The sequence below is a fragment of the Laccaria bicolor genome, genomic scaffold (assembly GCF_000143565.1).
Source record: "Laccaria bicolor S238N-H82 LACBIscaffold_14 genomic scaffold, whole genome shotgun sequence".
NCBI lineage: Eukaryota > Fungi > Basidiomycota > Agaricomycetes > Agaricales > Hydnangiaceae > Laccaria > Laccaria bicolor.
This window is the reverse complement of record NW_001889885.1, coordinates 808,266-834,113: the sequence shown is the minus strand read 5'-3', so window position 1 is coordinate 834,113 and position 25,848 is coordinate 808,266. Positions and strand designations below refer to the sequence as shown.

Sequence of the window (25,848 nt, the reverse complement as noted above, 5' to 3'; positions counted from 1 at the left end):
CCCACTTCACATCCTCGCCAGATTCTCCTTCTCCCACACCTTCAAATGCTCCTTATGCGCCTCCCAAACGAGCCTCCCAGCAACCTCCACTTGTCTCCATCATCGGGGATTTCCAATACCAGTCTTCAGGTTCAACAACGTGAGCTTCTTGGGGGACTTTGAATGTTAGGAGGAGGGGCATGTAGCATGGATTGCATCGCCATTTCTGGGGACTTGTATGTAGAAGATCCGAAAGATGGGCTATAAGATATCGTATCTACATAGTATCAAAATGTATCATGCTGCGATTCAAATAAAACTCACAGGGCTATTTCGAAAGGTGTGAAGGGTATTGTCCAATCGGTGTGGAAGCGAGAGATGGTGTCGACAGCCAGACACGCACTCACAGCGGCGGTGTTTGGCTTTTGCGCTTTGCTATTGACCACAAGGGCGGAGGGCAGCCTTCGTCTGGTTTGTGTAACTGTGCAGCATAGAATACATTGGAGATGTCGTGGTTGGCGTCCTTGTCGATGTTGCAGACTTCCTCAATATCGAAGTGGTTCCCTCATCCCGTTGTCGTTAGTGCTACAGTGCGGTCCGCATTGTCATGAATCATTTTCCCTTGTTGTGGTCGTCAGGCAGTTGTACAGCTACCAGTGTAGTTGTAGATCTTTTTCCCTGTTCAGTCTCACTATAACTATAGCCATAAACTTACCAAGTGTCAGTGTCGCGGTTGTCCATCAGGCCAATGTCAACATTAGAGTCACGTTCATTCACGCCATGTAGAGAGTTCTTGACGAATGGGCAGCAGAGGAACTTGCGGTTGAAGTCAAGATCGGAATTTGCCGCATGGCTGACAAATTCATTTGCCAGACGCCAGACATGCGGAAATTCCAAATCCGAGATTCTTTGGTTGGACAACACTTTTGAGTTTCCGCCTCAAACTCTAATCCCAAAACGGGAAGCCACGCAGAAACCAAACAAACCGATGTTTGGTTGTGATTTCGTGCTTGCCCTCGCCGTCCAAGCTTCCAACAGGTTCCAACTCGACGATGGCTGCTTACAGCTCCAGGAGCCCGCCAACCCCATCCCCCCATACAACGTAAAGGTATTTCGCTATCTTTCCTACATTCCTTACTGTTACTAAAGAGTTGCAAATGAGCGTTCTTTCGGCCACGGGCCATCATACAACGAATGGACAGAACTGTCGCAACAAGAACCCGCCACCATCAAAGCCACGCATATGAAAACACCAGCCCCTCACCATCACGCAAAATCATCACAATAAGAACCAGCCACCATCAAAGCCTCGCGTATGAAAGCTCCTCACGGTCCATCGTGCAACTTCATCGAACGAACCGCTTGAAAGGATTGTGCAGCGTGAGCAGTGTCTCACCTCAAGCGGTGGGTTGCGAGTGTAGAGCAAAGAGAAGCAGCGAGGGAGGGGGCTTAGTGCCTCGTGGAACGCTGGATTGAAGGGCAAGACTGTAGAGCGGTTGAATGAATGCTTGACTGCATGTACATTTTCTATGGCATTGTTTCAGAACAGCTTTGACATCATTAAATATTGAAGATACATTGTGTACACACTAGTTACACCAGAATACTTTAATTCCTGTGTTAAGTCCCTCCTTCCTTCTTTTTTCAAGCTGCAAGGAAAACTTTGTCGACGAAATCACGCATATTTCTAAAAATAAGGTGGTTTCCCATTTTGGGATTAGAGTTTGAGGCAGAAAGTGAACAACTGTTGGACAACCAATGATTTCGACAACAGCAAACAACGCCGACAACAACCACTTCCACCATCAATGTTCAATGTTCAACGTTCACCCACTGCCTGATTATGACATCACCCCCCCATCACATCGACACTCTAAGCTGCGTGCAAGCCGCTGCTCGCAGGGTGGCAATGGTGTATGTTCTTGGCCATGACAACCAGCAGCCAGATGCCCAATGAACGAACATTGGAGGCAGATGTGAAGCAACCATGGTGGTGACAACGTATGATGTTGTCATTGTCTACTTAGGTCCTTTGTGCCAATCCAGGTAAGCCAACATAAGTACTCCCCCCCATTCTCCTGTCTGACTGTGAATCCAGGTGCCACATCGTTGACACTGTGAGCGATGTGGCAACCAAACGGTGAACAACCGATGTCATTGTTCGTCGTCATAGGACCAACAATGCACAACCTGACAAACCACAGCGGCGGATCATGACCTCATCAATCCGGTTGCGGTCCTCGTATTCTTCGGTGTTGGTTGGGACCGGATGCGGTCCCTTCTTTGGGGGTCGAAAAACAATGCTAGGACTACTACCACCTATGTACTTGTAAACAAGCTATTATTAAGGAAAACATGGTTCTACACTGTAGATAGTTTTTAGGTTTCCTGGTTTCTGGTTTCCTAGTTTCCAGAAACCTAGAAACCAGGGGAAACCACTGAAAACCCGGAATCTATTTTTCCATCTTACTGATGTAGCTGGCACCTTTTTGGTCAATATTTGGCAGTGGCCGTCATCGGGGGCACCAATGGATTTCTACACAGGGTTTGAATTGCTTTTATGTAAGTTGAAAGGTCATTCAGCTGGGTGAGTTTGGATCACGTTTGAGGTGAATATATGTACATATGTGTGCCTAATCTTTCTCAAGCAATTTTGGATGCCTTCCAGCACACAAGGTCAACTATAGGGGTCGGTGGTGAACTTGAAATGTGAATGCTTGTCTGTTGCCCAAGTTATACTGTCGTTCAGTTTGATTCTAACGCCATATTTGCTGTAGATGCTGTCTTTTCCTGTTGTCTTCCCCAACCTGGGTGTGGACGCTAGCGTTGTCAATGTCAGTGCATATTCTGATTATCAAGAGTGAGAAGGCAAGCATGATTTCAGCTGTGGACAATCAGCAGCAATGGTAAGATCTCCTTTTTTTGCGGAGGTGATCCTATAAGTCTCGTAAAAGACCAATTGCAAGATCATCTTTGCACTCCTGGGCATCATTGCGAGGATCATGATGAGGAGATTCTGACTTGAAATGGTGTGAGGCAGTGATATCCAGACGCGGATATCACCCTATCACCCTTTGTCGCCACCAATTACTGTACTAATACTGTGGTATTTCGACCAACTGTTCGGCCAATGTGACACGTGATGGCCTCGAACAGTCGGGAGGCATGTTCGAAATCGGGATCACTGTGTGACATAGCAATGAAAGTGTTCGGCCAGTGACAAGTGTTTGTTGAGTTGATATGGCATCTGGCAGCAACCTTCTTGCCTCCTTCACAACCTCTCATCCAGCACAACTCTCTCCTAATTGTGGCCAAAAAAGTCCTAGATTCCAATAATTTAACATTTATATCCTGTTTGGATGCCTATAGAAGTTGTGTAAAAGCATATTTAGCAGATGGTATAGAGTTTTGTAATAGTTGTATGCTGCAGCGGAGAAAAATGACTTTTTTTTCCTTTTTAGGGTGAAATGTCACCCTATTCGACCTTCCAAGTGACCCGTGACAAGTGCCAGATCTGTTCGGTTCATAGGCCGATGTGATGAGTGACCGAACAGTCGGTCGAAATACCACAGTACGACCACGTCTTCACGTCACGCATCACAAAGGGTTGTGAAGGAAGGGAAGTAGGCGTGATGTCACGCATCACACCAAGTTTTGAAGAGTTTTTTTTTTGAATTAAAAATAGTCATTTTTTTCCGGACCTGCGGTGCTTTGTTTTAAACATCACATTTGGCATATTTAGAACCATGTTATACCCAGCTAAAAAATTGACAGGTTGCTGGGCCAAACCGTCTGAGAAATATGTGGTGGACAAAGAGCAAAAACTCTTCATCACGCATCACACTCAGTAAAAACGATTCATCGTGTCTCAGTCATATGGTAGTCACACTACTACACGAAAATGCATGACATGACTAAAAGCAGTCTTTTTTACAAAATTTTGACTTCGAGTTGACTTTGCCAAGTCGTGTCAAGTCGTGTGGCTGATGCCCACCATCTGTCGGTTACAGTCATTCGGTAGTCATGTAGTCACCTCATAGTCCTTCCATAGTCAAATAAAAGCCAGAACGCAGTCATGCTACAGTCATATAATAGTCTCTTTCCTGTCATGCTCAGGTCATTTGATTGATGTGTGTTAGTCATGTATCTCTCATCACAACCTCAGGTAACAGTATCGGAATCATGGAACAAATCATATATTTTCCAAGCCTACTGACTGTGCTCTATATACACCTCTAGCACCACCTCAAGTCCAAATTCTCATCTCCTAATTAAGCCGCATCTTCGTATGAAAAGAAGAGGTCGTTCTCGAGAGGGGATCATTTGTCGAAGGAGGGATGAGACTGTAGGGGGAAGGCCGAGACCATTCATCATAATAGGGGGGGGAAGCCAAAAGACATTCATCAAAGGAGGGAGGCTATTGAGTGAGTCAGCAGGAGACCATTGAGTGAGGGAGGAGGCACACATCGTTGATGGAGGAGACAGTTCGTCGAAGGCGAAAACAAGTCGTCGATGGAGGAGACAGTTCGTCGAAAGCGGAAACAGGTCGTCGATGGAGGAGACAGTTCGTCGAAAGCGGAAATAGGTCGTCGAAGGAAGAGAGAGGTCGTAGAGGGAGGAGACAGGTCGTCGAGGGCGGAGACAGTTCGTTGAGCTTAGATCTCAGAAACCATTTGTTGAGGGGATACCAGTTGTCGAGGGCGGAGACCGATCATCAAAGGGGAGACCATTCGTTGAGGGAGGAGATCGTCTGCTGAAGGAGGAAGAGAAAGGAGGCCGTTGGTCGAGGGAGGGAAGAGGCCTTTCGTCATCTCTACCTAGGGAGGAGACCCTTCGTCGCGAGAGGAGGCCGCTGGTCGAGGGAGGGAGAAGGCGTTCGTCGCGGGAAGGCTGTTCGTCGACTTATGAATCGTAGCTTGCGTGGGTGTGGTGGGCAGGAAGAACACGGAAGAGCTTGGGAAGAACAAGGAATTTTCGCGCTGACAACATGATCACCTGATGTCGGAGTTTCAACGGACTTCAACAAATTGTCTTGTTGACTGAGGACAAAGGCGATACAAATGATAGTAATTCGGATGACCAGGATTAGACTACAACATGACTTGTAACTGACTATTCCTCGACTTCAGTTAGGCCGTGAAAACTTTGCAGATACATAACTGAGCGCCACATGACTTTGCATTTACCAACGTGACTTCACATGACCTTCTTGTGAGAGGTAGATGACTTGACCTGACTTTCGTTTTTACTGAGCATCACACTGGACAATGAAGTGACGAAGAGATGGTCAAAAGGTGTCACACCCCAAAGGGCCTGAACAGTTGGTCGTATTAGTACAGTAGTAGGTAAATTCTTACCAACTGTTCGAGTAGTAATTTATCCAATGCCGTATTTTGCAGTGATGGTCTATGGCCTCGTTTTGCAAGACAGGTCCTACCTTTGGCCAATTTCTTCATCTAAGTCGGGTTTGTGCTTGCGCGGAATTGGTATGCTTACTTGTTTAGAATATTTGGTGGAATGATCTGCACCCTTCGTGCGTCACGGATGATCTTGTTTGAGAAAAGGACAAAGCTGTGTGATTACTGTGTTCAGCCACTCATGGTGAAGGACCTGGGTTCGTCAACAAGGAGTTTCAGGCGGTATATATATGTAAGCAAACTTCAAGCGGATCAGGGAGGGGTGGCGCTAATACGGGATAATGGTTTCGCAAGGTCAATACAGTCCAGGATGACAGCGGATTACAGCCACCGTAAGGGGCAACTCTCCATCGCAAGAGGCAACTCCTGCATTCTACTCTAATGCAAACAGTTCAGTTGCCGCGGGGCTCAGCTAAAGAAATTGATATTGTCCATGAGGAAATATGCGCAACGGTAAAGGAGCTTACCCATTCACAAACGAGCTGCACAATCTCGCGTAACGGCAGGTCGGAGTTCTCCACAACATCTCTGCTTAGACGGCGTGTTGCAGATTCATAGTATGTCAGTATCCCGTTTTCCGACTTCAAGATAAAGAAAATCCATGTCTGCCCATCAGATAGACAGAAACGGACCTCTGGAAGGCTGGAAGGCGATGCTCAAATGGAGAAGTAGTAAAGCAGGCAGCGCTGACGTACTTTGCGGACTTCAGCAATGCAATAGCCTGGCTGACGGCTTCCGGAATATAAGCGACTAAGCTCTGTTCGAGACTCCGGCGCTTGGCCTTGACTAGGAACAGGCGGCCTTTTGCAATCTCGAATGCGTCCTCTCTGGATCCACCAGGGGCGAGCAAGCGGTCTGAGAAGGCCATGAAGCAATTCGTGGAGTGACAGTGTATAATAATCAGACCCACCTTTGTAGTCCCTCACATCATCGTACTTGATAACCGCATAGTCGACATTGCCACTCAACCACAATTCACATCCCGAGACGGGGTGAGAAATTTGGACCCCATCTCCTTGCGCAATCCTCATCTCCGGAAGAATGGCAACGCCGGTCTTATTAGTTGAGGAAATCTCCGCCAACGTGAGCAGTATTGCGTCAAGAATCATGCGGGAACCTGGTTCGTACTATGAGCAAGTATTCATTTACACGACCGAACGCAAAGGTAATCAACGTACGACGCACATCCATGTTGACGCGTGCATAAATCTTCTTCATTCCGGAATGTAGATCCGCAATTTCGGCCTCTGCACTCGTTGTCAGCCCATTCGTTAACCCGGTTACTTTCGCGGGCTCAAAAAATGAGACGTTTCCTCTTGACACCAGCCTTCTTGAGGTCCTCTGATGTAACGGTTGAGAAAGTCACTTTCTGGAGCATCATTAATAACAATAGCTCATGCAAAGAATAAGTAACATACTGGTTTCTTGGCACCCTTTAGTATGTTCTCCAGAGCAAAGACATGCTCCGAGATGGTGTGCAATTCTTCCTCCGTTTCTTCGATCCCATCCAACTCTTCCTGGAGGGCTTCTAGATGGCTCAGCGCCATCCTAACCTTCGAAATATCGACAGTTGAGTCCTGCAGGCTGCGTTTGCGCTTGTGAGTGCGTTCTGACATCTGGAGGGTGGTGATTGTTTCAAACATTGTTTGAAATGTTTCTACGATGGGTTCACGTCACGCCCCTCATCACATGTTTCGCCCGGCAAGTGCGGACCGCTCCGGATTATACGACCAATTACTCCAAAATTACACTCTGTCTGTCTGTGATCCAGCAACCTGACACACTCAGTCTCGACGATCTTCAACGTCCCCGGACACTCTCAGCTCGTATCAGAGTACATCACGCGTCAACCGCAGTCCCTCCGTCGTCATGATCCGTTAATCGTCACAAGACGAAGGAGAAAGCACCCGTGACGGTGGAGGATGAACGGTGGCGAGGAGTTTGCGCAGCTTTTGTTGGAGGGGAAGAAAGGGGAGGCGTTGTTAGGGACTTGGATAACGCCTGGTTTGTGCACCACCAACACCAGCAGCCGCATTGGCATAGGAGGCGTCCCGTCACCGAACGATCATTATCCTGCGTTCAGCGGTATAACCCTCCCCAGCGTCCCTTTCCTCCCTACCTCCCGCGCCTTCGCCCGTAAGCTCCATATCCTGACACCTGCACTAAGCGGCGCAGTACAACCACCTCGGACACCGTCGTTCTTCTCCTGCGGCCATGCTCTCGCCACATTACCACGAATCTCGCTCATGGACGATTTGAAGCCCACCCAGTCTCACTTCAACAAGATCATTCCCCTCTCCCAGAAGTCGACACCTCGCCGTCTAACCCCTCTTTCCAGCTCGAAAGTCCGCAGCAAGAATCACCGTTCAACGAATCCTTCCCTCAGCTCACATCATCACTTCGTCGGCCGAGTCCGCATGTTACACTAGGTCCCATGGATCCCTTGCCTGATGCGATGGACTGGCTGACCCCAGCGTCAGACGTGGATGTAGTGTATTCGGAGGCACCGACGCCTTATGAGTACGAGGGCCACCTGCGTTCGCGCGGGATGACCTTTCTATCTTCGCCCTCGCGAGCTCGAGGAGCGAGGGTGGGTCGACTAGGACGACGACAAGTCCTTATACGCCTCCGAACGGTAACCCTCCTCAACCTTCCAATTCGATAATCCCTGTCAGATGAACGTGAACACGAACAACCCGCCCAACAACCTTCTGTTCCTGTGCTGCACCAGCCTAAACACTCAGCCCACTGCTACTGCGTTCAGCGATATGTGGAAAGATGTGGGTGGGGCGGTATATGGTGGTTTGAGCGTCGTTGATGGCTATGCCGCCGACGTGGCGTTTGATACCCTGTTTGAGCCCTTAGGGTTCGATGCTGGCTATGGCGTTGAAGGAGCAGTGGGAGCGGTGGGGTATGAGTATGCGGAAGGGATGGGTATGGTTGTTTGATCGATTGATCCTCCACTCCGTTCCGTCTGCACGAGAAGATTCAAGACACTCGACTCGACTTTTCCCCGCTTGATGGTTGACACGAACTCCCCAATTAACTGAGTTCTTTTTTTAATCCTCCTTTCCTCCTCATTCTCCAAACTTATTTTCCACTCCTTTCTTCCCATCTCACCCATTCAATCCACTCATCACGCCGCCCATTCTATGATGGTTCAGAGGTCGTCCGCTTGTCAAACTGCTGGCAACACGCCTCTATATTACTGGCATCTCTCCTCACTGTCCTGCGACGCATGCAGAAGCACGATGATCCTCTTTCAGCTCTGGAATCAAGAAAGCACGATGATCCTCTTTCAGCTCTGGAATCAAGAATAATTTGAACAATGGGTATACGAGGGACCCGCCTCTCATTTTACTTGGTCGGTGAGAAGGCCATTATTTCAAAAGGGTATCGCTTCCAACAGCAAGACCTACAGTCTACGCACTAAACACACCCTTCAACCCCTCCCTCATTAAACCTTTCAATACGATCTCATCTTTTCTGGCCTCTAGCTCTTCGATGTCCCAATTTACTGACACGAATCTCCCGTTCAAATATTCCGCCCGTTCTGTAGTCAAGTATACTGCGAAGGCACCAGCAAGTTCCGCTGTACAAATTTAAAATTCAATATTCCAAACCCATATAGAAAAAGAAAACGTACGCGTATCCAATGCAAAAGGCTTAAAATGCGGCAAGTCGTCCATAATCGGTGTCAACACTGTTCCGGGGTGATACACCACCGCCCTAACATTCGGGTTCTCCAACGATACAAACTCATTAAACCGGTTCAACGCGAGTTTGGTGAGCCCGTAGCTGCTGATGCCTGGGTTGACCATATCTGAGGATATGGAGCCGACAGTGATTACCGAGCCGTGTTGTGATTTCGGAAGGAGGCGGAGGTAGACTTGCGTAGCTAGGTAAGTGCCTTTGACGTTTAATTCCTGTGCGGTTTTAACAAGTAAGCACTAGGAGACTAAGGAGGGAAGGAATTCAATAGTAACAAAGTCGCTCCACCACGCTTTGACATTCAATTCCTCGATGTTTCCCCTCCCACCCCATTGTCCAGAGTTATTAACGAGAACGTCGGCGTGTCCAAAATTATCTTTCACGGCTTGTTCGAGTTTTTGGATGTCCGCCTCGGACGTTATGTCGATGCTCAGGACGAGAACGTTGGCTTTGTTGTTCACCTCAAGGATCTCGGCTTTGGTCGCTTCAAGCTTTGCAATGCTACGGCTGGCGAGGACGATGTTTGATGCAGAGGCTTTAGCAAATTCTAGTGCTATAGCCTGGGTTCAAGATCGTTGTTAGTGCTGTGAAAATAAATACGGAGGTGAGGGGTTGACAAACCTTTCCGATTCCTTGACTAGCTCCAGTGACGATGACGGTTTTGCCAACCTGAGAATCGACGACTGCGGCTTTTAGAGCTGGATAAACTTCTCGGTAATTTTTCTTGGTAAATTGGAAAAGTTTGAGGAATTGGTCGGGAGATGGTGAATCGGTCATGATATGAAGTTGGGCTGGGGAGAACTGGTAGCGAAGCGGGCTGAGCTACTTCATCATGTCCTTTCATCACCCAACTTTTATACTAGACGTCCGTTAGAGTTGGCGTGCGACAACATTGCGCAATGTTCAATTGAACCGAGGACATATAAGCAGATATATAAGCACTTTCTGTATTACCCCTTGCTTTTCCTTTCATCGCGCAATTTTTATACTGAATTCTCGCCAGATTTGGTGTGTCCTATCATCGTGCGGTGTTCAGTTTAGATGAAGATATATAAGCAGATGTATAAGCATTGCTTCGACCCTTATCTCCTTGTTCTAGTATTCTGAGCGAATTCTCCGTCGGCTCCGGTGACCGTGTAACAAAATATTATTTGACCGATCTCTGACGAAGCCACGTAATCAGTGACAGTGCTCTTATTGTAGGTACGTCCAAGGTGCACAACTTGGCACTACTGACCCCAGAAGCCTCCTGGAGGAAAGGACCAAAAAAGCTGATTAAGACCCAATTAAGGCCATTCTTGCGCTCGGAAAAATTGAGCATTGACTAAAGATTGCCAAGTCTAAATTCTGTCGAATTCTTGCATAGAAAAGTGTGCCAGCACAATCAATAAGCGTACTCAACATCATGTCGGACACCCCACTTAACGTCCATCTCTTTGAAAAATTCCAATTCACAAAGAAAAACTATCGAGATGTTTATCCAGCCCTTGAATCGTCCGTCGTTGAATCTCAGGCTGGTAAAACTGTCATTATCACTGGGGGGAGTCAAGGAATCGGGAAGGTATGCCAATTCTCCCTCAGTGTTTCCTCACCTCACGCGCATTACATCCAGGCTATCGCACTAGCGTTCGCGAAAGCCTCTGCGCAGAACCTTATCCTTGCCAGCCGCAGCGTCGCAAAGCTCGAGACTACCAAAGCCGAAATCCTCAAGATGAACAGCAAAAGCAACGTTCTCGTCGTCGGCGTCGACACGACTTGCGAGGCGGACGTCGAAAAGCTTGAAAAAATTGTAAAAGATACATTCGGACACGCCGTAAGACCTTAGACGAGGATATATAAGCAGATATATTTTTGCGACGTCTTGCTTTGACCCTTGATTTAGGTTTCCTTGTTCTGGTAATATCAGCGAATTCTCCGTCGACGTCGGTGACCATTCTATAATAACTACTAACAAGTCGTCAATATTCTTTGACCAGCGCTTGACCAAGCCACATCATCAGCGACAGTGCTCTCATTCTCTGTACTGTAATTCCAAGGTGCAGAACTTGGCACTGACACCAAAATGGCTATGAGGCTATGTATGTATGTATGTATACGTACTTGCAAGTATATTCAACTGAGCCGCACTGCCTTAGGACGCCAAGGTATACTTTGCTTCACGCCATGACTTCTTCTCAGTCTTGCATATCGTCCTTACGGACGACCACGATCGCAGGTACTTTGCAAAGTGCGTCGACACCTACCATTGTATTCCCGCCGCTTACCACCGAAACGGGGACGAATTCGGGTCCGTGTCACATCTCTTCTCTTCCTTGAGCTCGACAAACGTGATTTTTCCATAGCCGCAACAGAGGGTGCAGCTACGTTCGACTTTGTTGGCGCGCAGACGTTGACGTTTTGGGAGAGTTCGTGTTCTGCGACAATTGATAAGGTTCCTCCGCCATTCCCGTCGATGTCTGCCAGTACGGTGTCCTCGTCTCTCACATCGGGCTCAGCATTGGGCTCTGGAACTCTATCGGCATCGTTGGCATCCACTTCTGCGCCTACTCAAGCGACGGCTGTTTCATCGGATGGGGTTCGAGGGGTCTCTGGGCCTATTTTGTGGTGTATCATTGCAGTTGTCATTATTCGGGCGAGCTCTTGAGGATGGGTTGCGAATTAATGTCATTTGGGGTGCGGGACGCGGCGTACCAGTGAGTTCCAGGGCTCCAGACCTGGACATAGCCATCGATAAAGTCACGGTCAACTTTAATTCGATTTTTTGTAGGGCAATCTTCGGACATCGTAATTGTCAGATCCTCATTGCACGCTGGCTGTATGCAAGAATCGACGCCTATGACTCGCATAACTCTTGCATTCTTTTTTTGGTCCCGAATTTGGCTTGAATCCCACTCGGTGGAGCCGAGCACATCAGCGACGACAGAATGGTCACGATGTCCATTTAAGTCGGCGGCAGTTTCAACAATGCGACGGATAGATAGTACGTGCTCATTGGCACGCCGAATGGATGGCTCTGTTCCTGCGAGAGTGCGAGATTGAGGCTGAGAGGGTAAAAACATCGATGGCATTTCGGCAAATACCGGCGGAAAATGAAATATTTAAGTAACACGTGAGTTACTTGAATTTGCATTGCACAAGTGCTACCGAAATCCGACCACCAGAAGATTTGAAGGCAATCCTTCATCCAGAAAGCCTTCAAATTTACCCATCAGGTGAACTATATCTGCATCTGCCTTCAATGAAGGGCTCTCCACAGAGACGCGACGGGGTTGGAATGCTGTGATTCCCACAAAGGGCGGCGTAGGGGATGGCAGAGGGGATGAGGGGAGTTTGGGATAAGTTAAATGACCGGGAACTTTTTTCTCCCTTGTCAATGACAAGCGGACAAACTTTTCTTCGACCAGCACTTTTATCGTCTCTTCGAAGCTGGCCTGACGAGTTCGCCGTGGTAAACGACGAGGAGAGGCCAGGATTCGAGATCTACGCGCATCGGGAGGCGACGACAGGCTGGATGATAGCGGACTTGCCGCGCCGCTGGCACCCTTCGCCTTGTCCGACCAGCTTCGAAGAAAACATTTGTAGACATGACAACTTCTATCTTGTTAGTTCTTGGCATGCTTTCAGATTCCAGCTGAGTGTTATCTGACAAGTTTTCTTCCAGGAAGAGGCGGCGACTTTGGGGAAATTCATGATCACGAACTCTCAACAGTCAATTTATTTCGCGGGATCTCTTTGATTTGGCACATGTATATGCGTAACGACTCAGCCCACCGTACTAAACACGCCCTTCAAACCCTCCGTGAAAAAGCCCTTCGAGATAATATCCTCTTTCCTAGCCTCCAGCTCCTCGACATCCCAATTCACCGAGGCATACTTCCCATTCAAAAACTTCGCACGTTCCGTTGCCAGGTACACTGCGAAAGCGCCTGCAAGTTCCGCTGCAGGAGAAGCAAAAGTCAACACCCGCAACGCTTTCATATTCAAGAGCAACACTTACGCGAATCTAACGCGAATGGATGAAAGTCAGGCAAGTGATCCATAATCGGCGTCCTCACCGCGCCAGGATGATAAACCACCGCCGTAACGTTCGGATTCTCCAGCGTAACGAATTCGTTGAACCTGTTAAGTGCGAGTTTGGTAATCACGTAGCTGCTGCTTCCGGGTAGTACGAGATCTGAAGCAAGGGAGCCGACAGTGATGACGGTGCCTTGTTTCGATTTTGGGAGAAGGTGGAGGAAGGCTTGGGTGGTTAGGTATGTTCCTTTTACGTTTACTTCCTGTGTTATTTAAATAAATATGTATAGGTGGGACAAGGGAAGAAATGCACGAACTAAATCGCTCCACCAAGATTTCGCGTTCGATTCATCAATATTCCCCCGCCCTGCCCACTGGCCGGAGTTGTTAACGAGGACGTCGGCGTGTCCGAATGTATCTTTCACGGTTTTTTCAAGCTTTTCGACGTCCGCCTCGGAAGTCGTGTCGACGCCAACGACGAGAACGTTGCTTTTGCTATTTATCTTGAGGATTTCGGCTTTGGTGGCCTCGAGCTTTGCGACGCTGCGGCTAGCGAGGATAAGGTTCTCCGCAGAGGCTTTTGCGAAAGCTAGTGCGATAGCCTGGATGTAAGTTTGGCGTCAACGCTGTATGAGGAAACACTAGCAGAGAATTGGCCTACCTTCCCAATTCCTTGACTCGCCCCAGTGATGATAACGGTTTTACCAGCCTGAGATTTAACGATGGATGATTCGAGTGCTGGATAGACATCTCTATAGTTTTTATTCGTGAATTGGAATTTTTTGACGAGATGATCGGCAGCAAGTGAGGCGTCGTTCATGATACTGAGTTCGCTTGTTGATTGTAAGAATATGTTATAATGTAGTATTAATGGTGGCCTTTCATGGCGCGCTTTTATATGCAAAGGTTTGTCAGAATACAGACTTAATAATCTTTACTCGATGCTCAAGTAAGTCGAGGATAGATAAGCGAAAGGATGGTCTTAATCAGCGTTTTTGTCCTATTTCGGAATTCTATTTTTAGCCTATTGGTCATCAATGCATCAACATTTCAACAGCCGCTACCTCCCGATCGTCAATAACATTTCAATGTAACTCTTCGAGGCATTTGAATTGTTTTTGACGCACATATTAATGCTACGGCCATCAGACCTACTAATTTTGTGAATTTCTTAGAACCAAAAAACAAAGAATTCTGCTAAAACGCGGGTGAAGGGACTAGGAACGGACGGAACATTTTCCAAGGACTTAATCTCTACATGCCGACTACAAAATGAGGCAGCAAATGAGTGGAATTTTACTAATGTCTATGATGATTAAGCGCTACCGAGGCCAACCGAGGCCTGCTGCGAACGCCAGGTCTGCAAGAGATTGTTGCATTGTACGTGTTTCCAAGAGTGGTGGATTGCGCAATTCATCGCTGCAGCACCGAGCGCCGAGCAGAGCAAGAGCAGAGGGTATAGGACTTCCCCGAACTTCTAGGTCCAATAATACAAAGGCAACGCGCGTGATCAAAGCTACGAGTGTGAACCAATTCCTTTTCGCCCCTCTGGCCTGATGGATGCTGACGACTCGGCCACTGTATCACGTTGCGATCCCTGCAGATTATCACCGACGCCCTTGCAGTGGTTCTCTGTAGCTAATTAGAGATCCTTTCACTCCTCAATTTTTCAGATCAGGTTGATGGAAATTATTGCATAGAGGAGGTACAGAACCGACAAGAATCAAATATGATGACGGAAAAGGAATCTCAGGTACCCTCCCTTTCAAGCTCATTCACTGAATGGCTTCGCCGTTCTCGCGCCTTCAATCACTATCGCGCCTCCAGTCACTATCACGCCTCCAGTCACTATCGCGTCTCCAATCACTATCGCGTCTCCAGTCTGCGGCATGCCTGGCCTGGAAGGGAGAAACAACTCAGTACCTGATATGAGCGATAATTTCTAAATATGCACCTCAACGTCTCCGTTGAGATCAGCTTTGCGACTATCGAGTGAATTTATCACAGTCTGTGGGGACGAGGGTTAGTTGGAGTGGAACCACCACCATTCAAGTTGGGAATCACGCACTGGGGACGCATGAGCAGTGGTAATGAGCATGAGGGTAGCACAGGCGAAAAGAGTGTGGAAATACATTGTGCAGATTGTGGGGAAGAACTGAGCAGAGCACGAGCAACTGCGTGCCTTATATACACCAGCGATCGAAGAACGGCACTCCAGAAGTAGTAGACTATCCCCATCAGGTAGCAGTGTGCCTGGTAGCTCACAGTTACGTGAATCAACTACTCACTAAATTTTCTCCCGCGCTTCCTCGCGATCGCATCCACAATCTTTCCGACAAATCTTACTCGTCGACAAAGATCTTGACACCAAGTATCCAGTATTACAAACCTCACGTTGTGAAGAATGTGTTGTGTGGAGTAGAGATAGTCCGAGATAGAACTGGCACGCATCAGAGCCCCACTTTACTACCCAGCTGTATATCACTGCGTAAGGAAACTGGATCCGTGTCAGCTGTTGCCATCCCAAGCTTTACGGAAAGAACCCAGATAATCCTGTTTTATCCTTGTGCATATCATTTTAACATCCTACAGTGAAGAAATGCAGAATATCGATGCGATACCGTTGACGCTCAATTATCATTGCATGCGTGGATCGCGCACCTTGGCGTGGCATTGAACTGAACTCTCAGCGTCCCACTGTACTCCAATTTTGGCAACAGGAAGGCGGCACGTTTCATTACATCATCATTGCCATAAGTTCGGCGTCAAGCATCTCTCACGACGGTTTTCTGGGAGGATAATCATATTTATTTTCCCTCACGTACCCAATTTCTCGAGGACTTCCACTCAAGATAAAAATAACTCCAATTTCCCGGGATTAAACCGAGATTGAGATGCCTATATTTTCTTTCGAGAGAACTAGCGGAATCAAATTAATGAGGCACACATCCCGATCATCCGAGGAGAACCCACCACGGTGACAACAGTCCCGTCATCAAGTGTGTCTTTCTCCGGGACCAATTTATAGCCAAATATCCTGGGCAAAAAAATTCGCCACACAGCCCAATACACAACTCCAAGAAACATGATCCCGATTCCGACAAGGCAGTATCTGAATTGTGTCACATTAGGCAATTACGTTAATCTGCAAGTTGAAAGTTGGGACCCACAAGTAGTATGGCAACGGGGGTGTATCTCCCACACGATTTGCGGGCCGGAGGAATGGAGCGACGAGCACTAATATGCCATTTGTAAACGAACTTGAGCCGTCAGGAGGAGAGACGCTTACAGAAAACGGCTGCAACCAAGAAGAGTAATGCGAATGGTATCCAAACTGAAAAGCGCGATAAGATAAAGGCAGCCAGCTGGGGTCTTGACACCATATACAACTCTTACCCTTGAATGGACGGACTGCATCTGGCTTCTTCCACCGGAGCCAAAAGAGACCCTACCCATTATAAATTGATACGCCAACGGGAAGGGAGAAGTCATGGCTTACAACAACAATGAAAAGATTAAAAATCTGCTGTGGATATCCTTCTACGTCCAAGATGAATGGGTAGACAATCGCGGGCGGGGGAGCGATGATAATAATTATCTATTGCATCCCTATTAGAGACACAAAATACATGACGGGTCACTTACGGAAGGTATCAGATGAATGATGAGGCCAGGCAATGGGGATTTGCCTGTTGGCCAATTTGACGCCCAGAATTTATTTCCAAAGGGAAGGGGAACGCCTTCTTTTGCCAGTTCTATAAATTGAAAAAATAAAAATAAAGACGGGATATAGACTCTAGATTAACTTTGCGGCGTACCTTGGTTTATACGACAGGCGGCGAAGGTCTTACAAATTATTGGGCGGAGTCAACATTTCAAAGATTTTGGGGTACGCACAACAGTGATTACGTTGCCCAAGGCGCTTTTGCGACGCTCAGGTCAAAAGGTGGCAATCCGTTAATCTGAAAGAGATAGACAGTACCTTAGAGCCACGAAGACCGAAAGCGCTCTCTCTGCCTTGGTACCAAAGACATTCTTGAAGAACAGAGCAGCAACAGTGACACCAGACTTGCGTATCTCATCTTTCGTTGCGGCGCTAGAAAGTTACAAAACTAGAGTTGGTTGTGTGAACCAGCCAGGAACAGGGACACGCACGCAAAATAAGCTACGTTGGCCAACATATACAAAACCGCACAGATTCCTAGTCCAAGCGGACCAGCGATCTTCAGTGTCCGCACTGGGTTTTTGACGTTGTTCATCACGTAGTTAATATTTGACCAGCCCGCATACGCGTTGAGGACCTTGAAGGTGGCCGTTGCGTACTAATCGTGACGCGTTGTAAGTGACCAAAGGGAATGAGGAGGATAGAAGATAAAACGAACATCGTTACTGCTGCGCGAGCTTCCCGAAAATGCATTGCGGAAGTTAGTTTGAGGATCTTTGATGTGCGTTTTCCCGGAGAGCACGACCCAACCTAGTGGGAATGTAAGCTCCTCGATCGCTCGCTGGGTTAGCACATCTCGTACCTGAAATCACGACAAAAAGGAGGAGGAAAATCTTGAAGACGCTGAGTGCCTAAGGTCACCATGAATAAAGATGTTGATCTGTGTCATCACAGGCGAAGACACACATTCATAAGGAATACCCCAGTTTTGGGCGTTAATCCGTGAAGGAGAGTGACAAAACAAATGACTTGTGGCGGGAAGACAAGTAAGGAGGTGAGATCAAGTAAACGGAATGGATCTTACCGCCCAACGCGATCCCACGTACTACCCATCTATCGGCGACATGGCCTGCAGCAATTAGAATGCTGGTAGGGTACTTACGATGAGCGTGGACTTTATAGAACTATCCGGGAAGACGTACTTATTCGCGAAGATCTAGACCACGAATTCGGGAGTGGGAATAAGTAGACATTTGGTTCACAAGAACGAGCGAGTAGTGCGTACAATGCATCCTGAAGCAGTAAACCCCAATACAATCGCGTTCATTGCAAATATAACCGTCGCCAGGTATTTTGGTCTCTTATAAACCGCCTCCAAATACACCTTCTCACCACCTGAGCGAGGGAACATGGTCCCATACTCCAACCAAACGAACAAGCCGCAGAAGGAGAGCAAAAATCCAAGTACCCAGAGCATCAGGGAGGCACCTACAGAGCCTACAGAGGAGAGGATAGAGGAAGGGGTTGAGAATATTCCAGTTCCTATGATACGGCCAACACTAACGAAAATTGAGCGAAGAGATGAAGTAAAAGGGGAAGAGCGTACATGAGCATGGTGCAACTGAAGACGCCCAAGTGGCGGCCCATTCCCCCAGCGGCATCTATAATGGTCTTCATTCAATCAAACGTAGACGAGGGGCCAGGATCGGAGGTGCGTACCTTCTTCAAAAGAAAGAGCACCCGGGTTGAGTGACGGGTCCTTTGTTGTCGTTACTTCCCTTGAGTAAACGCTTGGCGTATCCTCCCCTATGACGATCTTCTCAGTGGCAAAACTCGGATGACCCTGTTTGTCTTTGAAAGCATCGACCTCCGCTGCATTCGTAGTATTAGAAACTTGCGTCGGTTTTCTGCCCAGTATACGGAGGAGGGGCATGGTTAAGGTGACGTTAGGAAAAAGCCTCTTCTTATGCTCAGTTAATAATGGCCTGATATGATGCCACAAAGACCGCATCAAGCGTAATGTACGCCATCGTCGTACGTCGACGTGCTTCCTCGCTAATCACGCCTTGCCAGCTATTTTTAACGATGCCCAAAAAGTATGAATTTCACTTTCCTTTAGCGTTCAAACGTTCAAAGCCAACTACGAGTACTTGGCGAGCATCTTGAACGACTCTATGTTCTGTTCTTGATACGAAAAAGGAGTCGGCTGCTGAAAAGATGGGCAAAGCATGGGTTGGTTGTTGAGTGAACTTCGAAGCAAGAGTGAAGTTGTGTTTGCGGTTGTTGAGTTGACTTTGCCTTTCAATGTAACGCGTCACGCGTCACGCATACTATATCTGGTCAGGATATGCGGATATTTGACTTTTTCGTTGATGTAGCTTCAAGATCATATTGTTCAGCCTTCAAATTTTACAATACACTAGCCAATCCAATTTAACATGCTGCCCAAAATTTTGAGAATTTTTGGAAGATGTGTTGTAGCCTCGGAGTGTTGCCGTCGTGAGGAGGCAAGTGAACAAGATATGCAAAGGCATGTCACAGTAATGTCACTGAGGGATTTTGCACAATGTGACAGTCTCCCAAGCAGGGCAATTGTCACGTATTTCTTTTTCAAAATCGATTTTGACGACTTCCACTTGTCCTGCCTTCCTGAAAATTTGAGGATGTGCTTAATATTGGTATTAGATAGTCTCTATGGAAAAAGATTGGGAGTAAGCCTCACACAGAATGTGTTCCTGGCAGCCAAAGCTTCATACACCTATCTAAAATCTCACCCTTTGGCTTCTCACACTTCGTACAGTTCATGAATCCCGTCAAAAATTTGCAAGCAGTATTTAATACACTAGTTCAACATGAGTGAATTTTCTTGAAAGAGCAGGAGTAAGGGAAGGACACGAAAAGTGAAATCCGCATATCTTGATACCACGCATATCCTGACCATATATAGTAACACTGTTCTTTAGGCTGAACTGTTTACAGCTCTTGGCACTGAAACGCCATCGCTCCATAAGTTCATTCCAAACTTGGGGACTGGATAGGGGAGCAGGTCAGCATTTCCTGCCTTTTAATTCGCTTAGCGATACTCATGCTTCAACCTGGTAGATTTAGTCGTCTGGCTGCCACTCGTAGTCCAGTTTCTTTCCGGCCTAGCCTGAGACTGCATGCAGAAAGTATATCAGAACCAAGTTACATTACCGAGTGGCATGGTTTCCCTTGATAAAGACAACTGGAGGGGAGAGGAGCTCTACCTATATGGTGATGGCTTCCATCGTTCTCTCGTTTTAGGGATCCTCCCATCCAAGATTTTGGTTGATGCCATTCTGGTTGTCATGCACCATGGCTGGATGGGGGACCAGCTCGGACTCGGACTCGGCTCGCCTTCATCTCCTCAGGATCTGAGATCTAGGTTTACATACTCATCAATCATCATAGGATCAACCAGCCTACGGAATCCCGCATGCTGATTTTGTTCACCAGATATCTGTTCGTGCCTGCACCTTGTATCGGCCCCTATCCTCCCCCGGTATCACTTTAACGTAACAAGATCATTTCGGATTTACTACTACTTGGCCCTCAAACGTTCATTCTGTTCGACCGTGTTGTGTATCTCTGGCAACCCCCTTTTTCGCTTGCTCCAACGGTTTGAATAACGCCTCATGGGATGGACTTGAACGTTGGACTCGATGGGGGTAACAGTGATCATCAGCAAGACGATGCTACTCATTTAACCACGCAAGTTCTTCACTTCGGATGATTCATGAGCACTCTCTAGGAGCCTTGTCGTCATTGGTGGCCACGAGTGGGTGCCCTGATTGGACACCTAAGATAGAATTCGACGCCCATGAAGCGTAATTATGATTCTTCGGTGTTTCAGTTACTGAGAGTGTGGGTTTCCTTCAATGCCAGTACCGCCACCAAAAGTGCGAGGTTACCATCGCCACTCTCTGCATCTCGATTCACGTCTTCGACCACGCGATGTCATGGAGATTCCACTTTTCCTACAATCTCATTCTATCTCTGGAATGGTATGAATCTACCCCCACGGCAAAAAGGCGTCAATCTCCTAGAACGAGAAATTTCACCACATATGTTAGTCACATTGTGCCTTACCTAATGGAGTAGCCGGATGTGACAAAACACCATACTACATGGGCCCAGCCGGACAGCCCGAATCTTATGATGTGCCTTTAGTGATGGTGCGGCCGTGATCCTTACAGGGACTCACTAAGTAGCATGCGCTGGCTGTCCTTTTAACCGACAGCGTAGTGTCTCACCGGCGGAGATGTCCTGATGCCCGGCGGGGAGAGTTGCGGTGTACCCTGTCCTCTGGCGGCACAAGTTGCGGCGTACCATGTAAACATAGATGGTGATCATACATAGTGATAGGGCTGCAGTCATCAGTTAAATGTCATGAATGTGAGCCATTACAACTGAAAAATATACTGAATGATTAATCACAATGAGAGTCCTACTGCAAGGTGATGAGATACTGTAATTTCTTTTGAAACACAAGCAGTCTTCATTAACTATTGTCCATATCATGTCCCCCCAGATATACAGCTGAATATAACACACCAGCAGAACACCTTCCAATAAAAACACATTGCCTTTTCATAAGAGACACTTTTTGAATAGCTGTGTTGGAGGTCTAGAGCAATATATATATATATAATAAAGCTCTGTTGCAGCAGTGCAGTTTTTTCAAAGAGGCACCGCAAGACCAATGTATTTTTTTCACCGCCGGCACAATGTATTATTTTTTAAATTGGCACTGCCAGAGAAATGTATTTTTTTTAGGTGGCACTGCCAGCACAATGTATTACTTTTTAAAATGGCACTGCCAGAGCAATGTATTCTTTTTAAAATGGCACCGCTGGCACAATGTATTATTTTTTAAAATGGCACCGCCGGCACAATGTATTACTTTTTAAAATGGCACCGCCGGAGCAATGCATTTTTTTTAAAATGGCACCGCTGGCACAATGTATTATTTTTTAAAATGGCACCGCCGGGGCAATGTATTACTTTTCGAAATGGCACCGCCGGAGCAATGTATTTTTTTTCTTTCAAAAATGACACCGCTGTGGAAGTGCGAAGCGTCCTATTCATGACACTTCTCACTTTCTTTCAATTTCTGCGTGTTTTAATCTTTTTGCAATTCCTTTCTTTTCTTTAGGATACGACACACATCGGCTACCTGGGTTAACCCCCCCCCTCAAGATCTTTTTGAAGTTTTTTGGGCTCGGTTTTATTTTTCGTACGCACGAATTTTCTTTTTTTTTAAACTTCGTTTGTTTGTTTTAGTACAACAACTTCTTTCAGGACTGAAGTCCTTCCCAAGAACCGGATGGTAGGGTCGAGCGTCAACTGCTGAGATGCCCGCTATGAAAAGGGGGCAGTAGCGTGCGCAAATAGGCCTCTCTCAGCGTTGAGCAGTTCCCCGAGGAATTCCCGGTTCGACGGATCGGCGGAGGAATCTGACGGGACGCATCATAGTTATTTTTGGCCGATTACCTTGTTTCTTTTTAGAGTTATTTTGGACAGGCAGCACGCGAGAACGTGTAGGTGCCTCGTGAAATTCTTTTTTTGTACTTAAGGTAACCTCCCACCTTGCGAATGGAGTACTTCTTTCTTCCCCTCTTTTATTCCTCCCTCCTCTAAGATTTTAAAGATTTTAAAGACTAAGTACGACGTCTTCGACAACGATCAAGACCCTCAAGTTCATCATTCACGCTCTCACGACCGTCTACTTCGACACAGGCACGACACGCGTCAATCTGTCGATTCTGCACTAAGTTACCCTTTCGTCTATTCCTTGTTCCCACTCTGTCTCTTTCTTATCATTTCCCCCTTATTTTGAGGTAGACGACCGATTCCTGTTTCCTGTGCTGAACTTCCGTTCTTCCACACCGCCGGGGCAATTGTTTTTTTTATTAAAATGGCACCGAGGCAATGTATTCCTCTTTAAAACACCACCACTGCACCACCACTGGAGCAATATGCTCTGCCTTTGAAATTGCTCTGGCAGAGTAGTACTTGCATATTTTTTAGAAATACAAAAATCATGTTTAAGGTAAAGAACACTAGAATTAAACAGACAGTTGATACATATGATTACTAGTAAATGGGTGGTACTGCTGAGGTACTCTTGTTTACTTCTGCATATGTTTTCTATGGGGGGACTGAGGGGTGGATTGCAGAGGGTAGATTGCAGATGGTAAGATTGCAGCTGCGGAGGGTAGATTGCAGCTGTGGATGGTATATTGCAGGAGGTAGATTGCGGAGGGTAGGTTGCAGCTGCAGAGGGTATATTGCGGGGGGTATATTGCGGTATATTGTGGCTGTGGAGGGTATATTGCAGGAGGCATATTGCGGGAGGTATATTGCGGGAGGTATATTGTGGGAGGTATATTGCGGGAGGTATATTGCGGGAGGTATATTGCGGGAGGTATATTGCAGGAGGTATATTGCAGGAGGTATATTGCAGAGGATATATTGCGGCTGCGGATGGTATATTGCGGGAGGTATATTGCGGGAGGTATATTGCGGGAGGTATATTGTGGGAGGTATATTGTGGGAGGTATATTGCAGGAGGTATGTTGTGGGAGGTACATTGCAGAGGGTATATTGCAGGGGGTATATTGCAGAGGGTAGATTGTGGCTGCGGAGGGTATATTGCGGGAGGTAAATTGCGGAGGGTATATTGCAGCTGCAGTGGATAGACTACAGAGGGGAGACTCATCTGGATCCTTCAAAGGGGTTTGGAAGAAAGTATATAAACCTCTGTACATGCTCACAAGTGTGTTTTAAAGAGTCACTTATGTGAAATACCTTTTCACAGATTGTTTCAGCTGCACAGAATGTAAAAATGACTGTCAACCCACATAAAAACTACCTCTGGAAAGCTGGAGAAAGCAGGATTTGAACAAGCTAGACCCAACAGTAGGTTACCTAGGAAAAGAAAAAGTCTTGATGGTGTTCATTGTAAATTTTAACTTTTCACAAGCTGTTTCAGCTCTGCAGAACATAATAATGGCTGTTACCTCATGTAAAAGCCACCTCTGTAAAGCTGGAGAAGTCAGGATTCGAACAAGCTAGGCCCGACGATAAGTTGTTTGGGGAAAAGAAAAGCCTTGATGGTTTCTATCATAAAAAGTACCATTTCACAGGTTGTTTCAGCCCCACAACATGTAATAATGACTTTTGACTCATGTAAAAACCACCATTGAAAAGCTTGAAAGGGGACAATTCTAACGAGCTAGGCCCGACGATAAGTTGTTCGGGAAAAAAAAAAGTCTTGATGATTTTTGTTGTAATGCCACAATGCAGTCAAGGTTTGATAGAGATTATCAACATAAAACCCTCTTTTCCGTGTTTGTCAACAAAAACAAAACATCTCTTGAAGATTTTAACATGGTAATTACCATGGCATTGAGGTCTATCACCTGGCTGGTTTTCAGGTTACATGGATTGAAATTGGGTGAGTGCGTCGTTGTTTGTCGGGATGCAGGGTCTGTTTGCATGCGGTGGAGGGCCCATGCACCAAGCGCATCACCTCAATTTGGAAATGTCTCAGGCACAAACTGAAACTTTGATGGTCCCTGCCTGGCAACAAGCAAAATAGCCAGACCATCCTTGTTGCCGCAACACCCTTTTCTGGTCCTGCATAATGCATACTTGGTTATCTCTGGCTATCAGAGCCAGAGCTCATATTGAGAGAAAGTGTGCACAGCTAAAGTTTGAAGAACCATTAGATTGGTGGTGTTTTTGGGGCAATGTGTAGTGCTTTGCTTGGCAGGGTGTTCTATGTGGTGGGTAGTCCAACGGAGTATCATAAAGAAATGACACCGCCGGCAGAGCAATATTTGCAGAGAGATTGTGTACTCAAATATGTTTTCAGTGTAAACATGTCAAAAATATTTTAACAGGCTATTATAAATTTTCAATATAAAAGCGGAGGTGATTTGCGGTGGCTGGCCCGGCGGCGTATCATAAAAAAAATGACACCGCCGGCAAAGCAATATTTGCGGTGGCATGGTGTACTTAAATATGTTTTTGGTATAAACATGTCAGAATATTCTAACAGGCTATTATAAATTTTCAATATAAAAGCGGAGGCGATTTGCGGTGGCTGGCCTGGCGGCGTATCATAAAAAATGACACCACCGGCGGGGCAATATTTGTAGAGGTATCGTGTACTTGAATATGGTTTTAGTATAAACATGTCAAAAGTATTCTAACACACTATTATAAATTTTCAATATAAATGCGGAGGCGATTTGCGGTGGCTGGCCCAGCAGCATATCATAAGAAATGACACCGCCGGTGGGGCAATATTTGTGGAGGTATTGTGTACTTAGATATGTTTTCAGTGTAAATGTGTCAAACTTCATTATAATTTTTTTTCTATGTTTGCGGAGTCAATGTGCAGTGGTTGGTCCGGCGGTGTACCATAAAAAAATTATATAACCAGTGGAGCAATATTTGCGGAGGAATCGCCTTGCTGGTGTACTCAAATACTTTTGCAGATTAAATGTGTGAAGCTTCTTCCAACAGATCATTCCAATATGTGTCATTTTTGTGGAGGCAATGTGTGGTGCTTAGTCCAGTGGAGTGTTTCAGAAGCAATGTGCAGTGCTTAGTCTGGCAGAGTGATTCCACTCAAATTGTAGCAAACAGCATACATAGGTTGATAATATTATGCATGATTGATATAAGCCAGACTTGTAATTCTAAGTATTCAACTGGATGATGGCCGCCGGTGTGTCACCAACACCCCGGCAGAGGGCAGCCCCGCACTGGGTTATGACATTCAAGGTACACCCAGCCACTCCAGTGGTATGGGACATTGTTGCTGACGGCCCACACATAGTTACTGGTGGATTGTTCAGGGTCCGGCCGCCCCTTTGACAATGGGGTCCGGTAATCAAACCGGCTGTCCGGCTAGCCCCTTACCATTTGATGGATTGTCAGGGCAGGGTGGCCCATTACTAATGAGCCAAGGTGACTAACTTAACTGATTTCACCTCAGAGCGTCGAGACAGTCAAGCTTTATGAAGGTTG

General features: G+C 46.7%; 11 protein-coding genes across 11 annotated transcripts; 3 read left to right on the top strand and 8 right to left on the bottom strand.

Annotated features, from left to right (window-relative positions):
• Positions 1–52: 52 nt before the first annotated feature.
• Positions 53–1,163, bottom strand: LACBIDRAFT_327965 (uncharacterized protein; the record flags this gene model as incomplete). The annotated part of the gene is made up of 6 exons (XM_001881815.1): positions 53–256; positions 304–307; positions 387–543; positions 672–676; positions 966–1,035; positions 1,118–1,163. The coding sequence occupies 6 exons, from the start codon at positions 1,161–1,163 to the stop codon at positions 53–55; spliced, it is 486 nt and encodes a 161-aa protein (XP_001881850.1).
• Positions 1,164–1,966: 803 nt separating this feature from the next.
• LACBIDRAFT_327964 (uncharacterized protein) lies at positions 1,967–2,889 on the top strand (the record flags this gene model as incomplete). The annotated part of the gene is made up of 6 exons (XM_001881949.1): positions 1,967–2,025; positions 2,078–2,096; positions 2,184–2,302; positions 2,363–2,541; positions 2,563–2,566; positions 2,757–2,889. The coding sequence occupies 6 exons, from the start codon at positions 1,967–1,969 to the stop codon at positions 2,887–2,889; spliced, it is 513 nt and encodes a 170-aa protein (XP_001881984.1).
• A 1,267-nt stretch (positions 2,890–4,156) lies between these two features.
• Positions 4,157–4,471, bottom strand: LACBIDRAFT_298672 (uncharacterized protein). The gene has a single exon (XM_001881814.1). It carries the CDS (start codon positions 4,444–4,446, stop codon positions 4,240–4,242), a length of 207 nt encoding a protein of 68 aa, XP_001881849.1. The 5' UTR covers positions 4,447–4,471; the 3' UTR covers positions 4,157–4,239.
• A 1,298-nt stretch (positions 4,472–5,769) lies between these two features.
• Positions 5,770–7,012, bottom strand: LACBIDRAFT_298671 (uncharacterized protein; the record flags this gene model as incomplete). Its single annotated transcript, XM_001881813.1, has 6 exons — positions 5,770–5,808; positions 5,864–6,038; positions 6,092–6,251; positions 6,307–6,513; positions 6,575–6,737; positions 6,815–7,012. The coding sequence occupies 6 exons, from the start codon at positions 7,010–7,012 to the stop codon at positions 5,770–5,772; spliced, it is 942 nt and encodes a 313-aa protein (XP_001881848.1).
• A 306-nt stretch (positions 7,013–7,318) lies between these two features.
• On the top strand, positions 7,319–8,344 carry LACBIDRAFT_327962 (uncharacterized protein; the record flags this gene model as incomplete). Its single annotated transcript, XM_001881948.1, has 3 exons — positions 7,319–7,532; positions 7,658–7,986; positions 8,072–8,344. 3 exons carry the CDS (start codon positions 7,319–7,321, stop codon positions 8,342–8,344), a joined length of 816 nt encoding a protein of 271 aa, XP_001881983.1.
• A 474-nt stretch (positions 8,345–8,818) lies between these two features.
• Positions 8,819–9,884, bottom strand: LACBIDRAFT_298670 (uncharacterized protein; the record flags this gene model as incomplete). The annotated part of the gene is made up of 4 exons (XM_001881812.1): positions 8,819–8,988; positions 9,043–9,322; positions 9,383–9,667; positions 9,729–9,884. The coding sequence occupies 4 exons, from the start codon at positions 9,882–9,884 to the stop codon at positions 8,819–8,821; spliced, it is 891 nt and encodes a 296-aa protein (XP_001881847.1).
• Positions 9,885–10,384: 500 nt separating this feature from the next.
• On the top strand, positions 10,385–10,932 carry LACBIDRAFT_298669 (uncharacterized protein; the record flags this gene model as incomplete). Its single annotated transcript, XM_001881947.1, is given in 3 exon segments — positions 10,385–10,457; positions 10,471–10,668; positions 10,720–10,932. 2 exon segments carry the CDS (start codon positions 10,513–10,515, stop codon positions 10,930–10,932), a joined length of 369 nt encoding a protein of 122 aa, XP_001881982.1. The 5' UTR covers positions 10,385–10,457; positions 10,471–10,512.
• Positions 10,933–11,281: 349 nt separating this feature from the next.
• LACBIDRAFT_327959 (uncharacterized protein) lies at positions 11,282–11,835 on the bottom strand (the record flags this gene model as incomplete). Its single annotated transcript, XM_001881811.1, has 3 exons — positions 11,282–11,325; positions 11,351–11,650; positions 11,799–11,835. The coding sequence occupies 3 exons, from the start codon at positions 11,833–11,835 to the stop codon at positions 11,282–11,284; spliced, it is 381 nt and encodes a 126-aa protein (XP_001881846.1).
• A 1,034-nt stretch (positions 11,836–12,869) lies between these two features.
• LACBIDRAFT_327958 (uncharacterized protein) lies at positions 12,870–13,941 on the bottom strand (the record flags this gene model as incomplete). The annotated part of the gene is made up of 4 exons (XM_001881810.1): positions 12,870–13,045; positions 13,105–13,384; positions 13,439–13,723; positions 13,783–13,941. The coding sequence occupies 4 exons, from the start codon at positions 13,939–13,941 to the stop codon at positions 12,870–12,872; spliced, it is 900 nt and encodes a 299-aa protein (XP_001881845.1).
• Positions 13,942–14,926: 985 nt separating this feature from the next.
• MISSP8.3 (small secreted protein) lies at positions 14,927–15,255 on the bottom strand (the record flags this gene model as incomplete). Its single annotated transcript, XM_001881809.1, has 3 exons — positions 14,927–15,019; positions 15,076–15,129; positions 15,190–15,255. The coding sequence occupies 3 exons, from the start codon at positions 15,253–15,255 to the stop codon at positions 14,927–14,929; spliced, it is 213 nt and encodes a 70-aa protein (XP_001881844.1).
• Positions 15,256–16,019: 764 nt separating this feature from the next.
• LACBIDRAFT_298666 (high affinity methionine permease) lies at positions 16,020–18,718 on the bottom strand (the record flags this gene model as incomplete). The annotated part of the gene is made up of 17 exons (XM_001881808.1): positions 16,020–16,040; positions 16,095–16,233; positions 16,292–16,569; positions 16,621–16,719; positions 16,767–16,876; positions 16,940–16,967; positions 17,019–17,043; positions 17,104–17,217; positions 17,277–17,443; positions 17,504–17,595; positions 17,648–17,696; positions 17,752–17,813; positions 17,870–17,931; positions 17,988–18,001; positions 18,071–18,344; positions 18,392–18,446; positions 18,505–18,718. 17 exons carry the CDS (start codon positions 18,716–18,718, stop codon positions 16,020–16,022), a joined length of 1,803 nt encoding a protein of 600 aa, XP_001881843.1.
• Positions 18,719–25,848: the final 7,130 nt, after the last annotated feature.